Raw genomic sequence first — 7,725 nt, 5'->3', positions numbered from 1 at the left:
CCCCCCCCCCCCCTTTTCTTTTTATACAAGTTATTCAGTCAATGTTCCTTGTCTACTAGATAGAAGTGATCATCCATATGATTAAAGACTAGAAGATGTTGGAATTTGTGAGTTTTGAAAGGGTGAATGGGACCCCATGGATTATATGAATGAGAGTTTCTTGTGACTTTAATTTCAGGACTAATGGAAAGTTATTGATGTTGGAATTTTCATTCATGATTTTTGTCATATCTAATAGGTAGATTGGGTGTCTCATCTCATTCTGACCAGGAAAAACAGTGATGAATTGTTCTGTAGTAATAACAGATATAAACATCTGTTATAGGGTGTGATGCACTTGTTGGATTAGTGACTCTCAGTTGCTTTCCTGAATGCGGCATCTTCTCGCATTTTTTACATTAGAAATATTAGATATCTAAGAGTCGCTCTTTTTTTCTGTCCTTGCTGTTCCCTTTCTTTACTGTTTATCTTTTTGCACTGTTTGTCTTTATCACTGAATAATCTTCACACTATATATTCAGGCAGAAACTCCAGATGTGGGAGAGGCATCAGTAGGTTTAGCACTGCTTCTTCACTTGAAGTACCCATCACTCCATCAGTTCAAATAAATCATACGCAACTTCTAATCAATGGAAAATTTGTAGATGCAGCATCAGGTGGAACTTCCATCCTCTGTTATCATAAACAAGAATATGGCTCTACATTTGTGTCTAAGTTACTTTAAGATCTCAACATTTCTGGCAGTTTTGCTTCAGCATTCCTTTGGTGAAGGAATCATCTAATTGGAAGTGATTTCGTGAATAACATCTGGCTACAGGGAAAACTTTTCCAACACTTGATCCCAGGACAGGAGATGTGATTGCTCATGTTGCTGAAGGTGATGCAGAAGATATCAATCGGGCAGTTGCTGCTGCTCGAAAGGCTTTTGATGAGGGACCATGGCCCAAAATGACTGCTTATGTATGAATACCCAACCCGTACTAATTACCATTTTGGGCATGACAGTTTATAGTATGTGAAGTTCTTCAACTCTGCTGACATTCTTATTCCAATTATGTTTGTTTCTCCAGGAAAGATCGCGGATTATTTACCGCTTTGCAGACTTGCTTGACAAGCACAATGATGAGATTGCAGCACTTGAGACCTGGGATAATGGAAAGCCTTATGAACAGGCTGCAAAAATCGAAGTGCCAATGGTGACACGTCTCTTGCGATACTATGCTGGTGAGGAACTAAAGGAATATCTGTGGTTAAATTCTCTTGCTACCTATATTCAAGGACCTTCCTATTCTACATATTTTGGTGAACATCTAATATTTCTCTGCAAAATTTTCAGGTTGGGCAGATAAGATTCATGGTCTTACAGTTCCTGCCGATGGACCTTACCATGTACAGACACTGCATGAACCTATTGGTGTTGCTGGGCAGATTATCCCATGGAATTTTCCTCTTCTTATGTATGCTTGGAAGGTTGGACCTGCATTAGCATGTGGTAACACTGTTGTGCTAAAGACTGCAGAGCAGACACCATTATCAGCTCTCTATGTGTCAAATCTATTCCATGAGGTAGGTTTTTCTTTCATTTTCTTCATAGCATAGCTCTTTTTCTACAACTTTTGACTTGTATTTCCTCTTTGTTTTTGGGGAGTTAGGAGCTCAATTAATTTTTCCAGACCTCTGAGTCGCCTTTGTGGAATGAGAAATAGTTGCACCTATGATTTCATAGTTGCTACCTAAGTCGTGCAATTAAATTTTCATGTTCAAAGATGTATTTAAAGTGGAGACTATTCATGAAAGCATTATCTATCCTTGTCAACTGTGCTAGAATGCAGTCTATGAATTTCAGAGAATTCAATATGAAACCATATAAACATCTTTCTGGAATTCCATGTGCTCATGATATGTTCTTTTGATTAAATCTGTTAGCGTACTTCAGTGGATAAATATTTGCTGTTTTATGACCATAAACTCAGGTACACACATATAAGTATGTTTCTGAGTTCTTAAAAGTTCTATGTTCCAAGGAAAATTGTTCTGCAGATTGCGAAGAAATGCTAGTTCACACCTATTTTTTCATTCCTCTGGGATATCTTATATTCTTGTGTGGTTCTTTATGACAGGCTGGTCTCCCTCCAGGTGTTTTAAATGTGGTTTCTGGATATGGCCCAACTGCAGGTGCAGCTCTTGCGAGTCATATGGATGTGGAGAAGGTATTTTAACGGACAACCTTTGTACTTGAGATGAACCTTGTCATCGTCTTCCATCCATCGTGTAATAAGTTATCATGCTTACATCATTAATGAACTATAAAACTCTACGTATGTAGCTCTATGATTGACCCTACTCTCCTATAAGGCATCTCTGTCTAATCTCCCTGAACATGCCATCTGAACTACGCACTGCAGAAGAAAAAAAATTGGGGATAGTTGATTGAGACGGACTAACTAATCCCAATTTTCATTATAATTTTTTTTGGATGAATCAATTTTCATTATACTTAATCCTCTAGGTTCCATTTGCCAAGGAATTTGAACCCCTTCAAATTAATACTTCCTATACAATTGATCTGGTATCAAAATGTCCCTTGACTTGTCTCTGTCACTTGGATCTCCTTTAACTGTGGTTATTATGATAGTCTTAGGTTGGACACTACTCAACCCCACATATCTCTGGATTATTTCTGTTCCTAGGCTAACTTCAGGAGCACTAATAGTTGCATGCGCTGGTGTGTATTTGGTCAATAAGGCTTATATTGTTGTCACTATCAATGATGGTCAATAACATTTTCAATCATTCCTCATAAAAAATGACAGTTCATGCTAATAAAGCTTTCTCCATTCAGCCAATTTAACAGCAGAATTTTCCAAAAGCAATAATTGACCATTTAGAGGAACGGAAAAAAAGTTGGTGGACAATTCATGAGAAAAGAAGTGTTCTCCAGTATTAAGGAAATTATAAATAATCATGAAAAGGAAACATCACCTGGTAGTTTACAATCTACTTTTTGGCAAGTTGGATATCATACACATTTATTTGGATTAATTCATTTCATTTGTTATATTTATGACAATCGTTGAGTGGAGATGCCGCATTCTTCCATTCTTATAATTTTTTAAATACATATCCTTTTGCAGATTGCTTTCACGGGATCAACTGATACTGGCAAGATTATAAGTGAATTGGCTGCAAAAAGCAATCTTAAACCTGTGACATTAGAGCTTGGAGGGAAGTCCCCTTTCATTGTGTGTGAGGATGCTGACATTGATCAAGCTGTTGAGCTTGCACATTTCGCTCTGTTCTTTAATCAGGTTTGTTCGATGAATTGTTTTTGTGAAACCAGTTTTAGATTCCTTTGATGAATGGAATTTCAACTGAGATGGTGATGTCTTCAGGGTCAATGTTGCTGTGCTGGGTCTCGTACATTTGTACATGAAAGTGTGTATGATGAGTTTGTAGAGAAAGCAAAGGCACGTGCTATGAAACGTGTTATTGGTGATCCCTTCAAAGCAGGCGTGGAACAAGGTCCTCAGGTAAAGGAATGATCTTTATGTGTGCACAAGCATAACTGTGATAATTTGTTTTTTCTTTTTTCTCTATCCTACTCATTCTTGCTGATCTGTGTTTCGTATCTTTGGCTTATACTTACTGTATGTAGTAATTGTTAAGCCTGTGCTTTTCAGTATGTTCTATTGATGTTGGTCTAACATTTCAGATTGATTCAGAGCAATTTGAGAAGATCCTAAAGTACATTAGATCAGGCATCGAAAGTGGTGCGACCCTTGAAACTGGAGGTGAAAGAGTTGGCACCAAAGGCTTCTTTATTCAGCCCACTGTCTTCTCAAATGTCCAAGTATACTACTCTATTAGCTGTTCCACTCATCCTTTACACTTCATTATTCGAATTAGTGTGATTGTAATTGTAATTCTTGTGTCAACTAGGACGGCATGAAAATTGAGACCGAAGAGATCTTTGGGCCAGTACAGTCCATCTTAAAATTCAAGTAAGATTGAATATACCATCCATTTCATTACTAGGCTATTGAATTGATTTTCTCATTCATAAATGACTTACTCTTTTACTGATGATAGGAACCTTGATGAGGTAATCAAAAGGGCAAATGCTACTCGCTATGGGCTAGCTGCAGGGGTCTTCACCAAGAACATTGGAACTGCTAACAAATTGATGCGTGTGTTGAGAGTGGGGACAGTCTGGATTAATTGCTTTGACATATTTGATGCTGCAATACCTTTTGGTGGGTACAAGATGAGTGGACATGGTAGAGAAAAGGGAATCTACAGCCTTAATAACTACTTGCAAGTGAAGGCTGTTGTATCTCCAGTGGACAATGCAGCCTGGTTATAATCTTTTTTGATGTTAATCTGCTTCAAGCTTAATAATAAGATGCATGCTTGTTCGTATTGGAAGGTTTATGGATTATGGTCTTTTATCTGTGCTGCTTTTTTACTTCCAAGGCTAGTGGTGCATCTTCCATTACAATCTATCTTAAGCAATGAGGACAGATTGTATATCTTGCCTATTAATGTTAGATGAGGGTATACGTGAGATGCAGATCTGTTTTCATCGTACCCCTATTGGGACTCCGGCACCCTTTCCTTAATGGCTAGCTTTTAAAGGTGAGTTCTACCCGCGTCTCAACAGAAACATCTCAACTGAAACTGAAATATTTTGTTGAGACTTACTTGGGTGAAGTTTGTCTAAGGCACTAAAAAACACTTGTTAAGAATAAAGTGAGGGTTGGGGATAGGGGTGTTGGAGGTAAAACTATATAACTCCAAATTAAGATCCAAGAGAAAGTATAATAGAAATTACTACTACTGTCCCAGACCATTCTTAAAAAGATGAGGGGCATACCAACCCGTTCACAGGAATGGAAGGGGAACAAACATGATTTTGAATTTAGGTGTCTTTGGAAAGCTTGTTCCAAGCATTATTTAATAATATAAAAATTTGAGATTATTTGAATTAAAAATATTAGAAAATCTATTTACAAATGGGTCCCATGAGACTAAAAATAAAATATTTTATAAAATAATCATCAAATCAAATCCTTATCAAATATTTATTAATACAATGATTATTATGATGAAATACACTTAATCAAGTAGTTTAGATGAATATTTCAAATCCGTTTGACCACCCTTTGACCCAATCAAATCTTTTTAGGGATATTTTGATTATTTTTATTCAACTTTTTCTAAACTTCCGGAGAAGGTATAAAATTTCAATTTTTATTTATTTATTTGTTTTTTGATAAATTATAAAATTTCATTTGAGGCTTAAATAAAGCCTCCCAAGCTATAAATTGGGCCTCACACGCCATTGGAGAACACTTGGTCATATCATTGATAAGCAATGTGACACAAGAAGTTGCCTACACCAGCTTTGCCTAGTAGCGTATAAACAATCTAATCTAAACAAGCGCATCTGCCTAGTTTTGTCACAGTGCAATGAATATATTATGGGAGAAAGAATCCTGTCGATCTAGTGTCGCCTATGCCGATGTGTAAGATCAATAGGAAAGTTTTAAAATTTTCAACAGATTTGAACTAATATCATCTAATACATCCAATATGTATCGACCATCCGTGGGTTGCCCAGATGATTAAGGTGAATTGATGATTGTGTGGATAGACATACGGTCTCAGGTTCAATTCTCCATCTGTACATCTGCGATTTAAGTGGAGATCATGATGGTAGATAAATTTTCACCGTAGACAAGTAGATCACCAGTAAGACTTTTTTTTTTGGGGAGTGATAAAAATGTATTTTCCCACCAATGAAGGATAATAAATCAAACAATCCATTAAGAGATTTTAATGAAGACAGAATATGTGATGCACAGGGATATGAAAAGGGTGAGAAATCAGATAATCCATTAAGAGATCTTAATGAAGAGAGAATATGCGATCCACAGGGATGTGAATGGACATACAAGTGGCAATCTTTTTCCTATAAATTTAATTTTTCTTATCCATGCTTTCTTACCTTATAAGTGAATAAAGGTAAAAATTTCAATGGGGATATTTTGTCCTTGCTTAGGTATTATACCTTAAAAAAATATATATAAGGACAAGAATTCATACTTTCATAAAATATCAATGGGGTTGGTAGTCTAATGAAAAAAAGTCTTTGCATCCCCACCGCCCGGGTGGACTGATTATGGGTTCGAGTCGCATGTCCCATTATCGTTCACTGGTTCTACGAAACTGCCGCTTGCCATATGGAGATTTGGCCTGGAGTTAGGATCACCACCATGGAATACCTTTAAAATAAAATAAAAAATAAAAGATAAATTTTTGAATAATCACTAGTCAAGGACAAATCCATATTATTATGATCCTATAAATAAGAAAGTGGGTCTTTTTCAAATCAGTTAAACTTGTGGCCTCGTCCATAAGTCCACAAGTCTACAAGTCTATTGGCGAACGCGTCGGTTGCGTTGCTTTGTCTTTCTATTTATACAAAATTGCGTTGATTTGTCTTATTTTTTTGGTGAAAGTGTTGATTTGTCTTTCTATTCATATAAGAAATTGCTTTGTCGAGCATCACTATTTTTTTTCAGATCAAACCTTTCTTAATTATCACTTCTTCTAATAGTCTTATACATAAACCATATATACTCAACCAAGAGTCAGAGAGAGAGAGAGAGAGAGAGAGAGAGAGAGAGAGAGTTGGCAATGGCGTCTCTGAGATTATCGTCTCTGCTCAGTGGGTCCTTCTCTGCTTCCTTGTTCTCTCTAGGTAAAGATCATCTTCACTCAATTCTTGTTTGAATTTTTGTCCCATTTAATCCACTTTGTTCTATGTGTTTCATCCAAAAGAGATATTCTTGCTGGGACTTCTTTGGTGTAACTTAACCAATGGACTACTTTCTCTCGTGTCAACTCTCTTCTTCTTATCCTATTTTAATTTTATGATATTGGCTTGCCTTTCATGTTCTGTTTTTTCATGGGTTTATGAGATCTGATTAGAGAAATTGATTTGTAAATTGTAATAATGCTTCCATTGGTTTCAAATTAGATATCCTTCCCTTATAATGATAAATCATGATTTAATCATAAATTTATCAAGTGTTTTTTTTGTCAAATCTTGTCATTACAAGTTATGAATGTAAGATTTCATTATGGTTCAAGCCCAATAATAAATCAATTTAAACCGGTATTAACCCAATATTGAAAAACTGAAAAAAATCGAAACCAAACTGGATCAAAACCAAAACCGACCGAAAACCAAAATTTCTTAACGGATTGGTTTTGGTCTCCATCATTTCCAGACAGAAACCGAACCTAACCGACAAATTGACACCCCTAGCTCAAAAGAACAAATACATAATGCTTTGAGAGGGAAGCAATACCTTCCCATCTATGTATGAGTCAAAGATTAAACAACCCACAAAAAAGTTTGTGCAAATACTAGAAGTAAATGGGAAAACAAGTAGCCACAAATCAAACCACTTAAAGGATGAGAGAAGAATAATACCTCTTAAAGAGAATACTATGTTACCTCACCAACATCAACAAGATGACTCTCTCTCTCTCTCTCTCTCTCTCTCTCTTCTGAAAACTCCACATTACACTCACCAAAAGTGTCTCTTCGTTTCCCACAAGCTGATGAAAAAAGTGGGCTTCCTTTCACATGGGGCTGGAGCTTGACCCAACATGGATCAACTCCAAACAAACTCTCCCCCCCCCCCCCCCCCCCCC

The 7,725-nt window shown here is 36.5% G+C and overlaps 2 protein-coding genes across 2 annotated transcripts in view; both read left to right on the top strand.

The window, feature by feature from the left end:
* The window catches only part of LOC122079037 (aldehyde dehydrogenase family 2 member B7, mitochondrial-like), a 5,068-nt gene extending 643 nt beyond the window's left edge, over positions 1–4,425 (top strand). Inside the window, exons 2-11 of the mRNA XM_042645260.1 lie at positions 522–656; positions 818–960; positions 1,071–1,224; positions 1,337–1,566; positions 2,121–2,210; positions 3,135–3,308; positions 3,393–3,530; positions 3,713–3,850; positions 3,940–4,001; positions 4,090–4,425. Of these exons, the coding sequence (XP_042501194.1) occupies positions 522–656; positions 818–960; positions 1,071–1,224; positions 1,337–1,566; positions 2,121–2,210; positions 3,135–3,308; positions 3,393–3,530; positions 3,713–3,850; positions 3,940–4,001; positions 4,090–4,363 (1,538 nt within the window). The 3' untranslated portion in view covers positions 4,364–4,425. The remainder of the gene's footprint in view (positions 1–521; positions 657–817; positions 961–1,070; positions 1,225–1,336; positions 1,567–2,120; positions 2,211–3,134; positions 3,309–3,392; positions 3,531–3,712; positions 3,851–3,939; positions 4,002–4,089) is intronic.
* Positions 4,426–6,539: 2,114 nt separating this feature from the next.
* The window catches only part of LOC122080229 (aldehyde dehydrogenase family 2 member B7, mitochondrial-like), a 5,788-nt gene continuing 4,602 nt past the window's right edge, over positions 6,540–7,725 (top strand). Inside the window, exon 1 of the mRNA XM_042647169.1 lies at positions 6,540–6,763. Coding sequence (XP_042503103.1) covers positions 6,700–6,763 — 64 coding nt within the window. The 5' untranslated portion in view covers positions 6,540–6,699. The remainder of the gene's footprint in view (positions 6,764–7,725) is intronic.

The sequence above is a fragment of the Macadamia integrifolia genome, chromosome 5 (genome assembly GCF_013358625.1).
Source record: "Macadamia integrifolia cultivar HAES 741 chromosome 5, SCU_Mint_v3, whole genome shotgun sequence".
Lineage (NCBI taxonomy): Eukaryota > Viridiplantae > Streptophyta > Magnoliopsida > Proteales > Proteaceae > Macadamia > Macadamia integrifolia.
The sequence above is the reverse complement of the archived record's forward strand: the minus strand, read 5'-3'. Positions and strand labels throughout refer to the sequence as shown.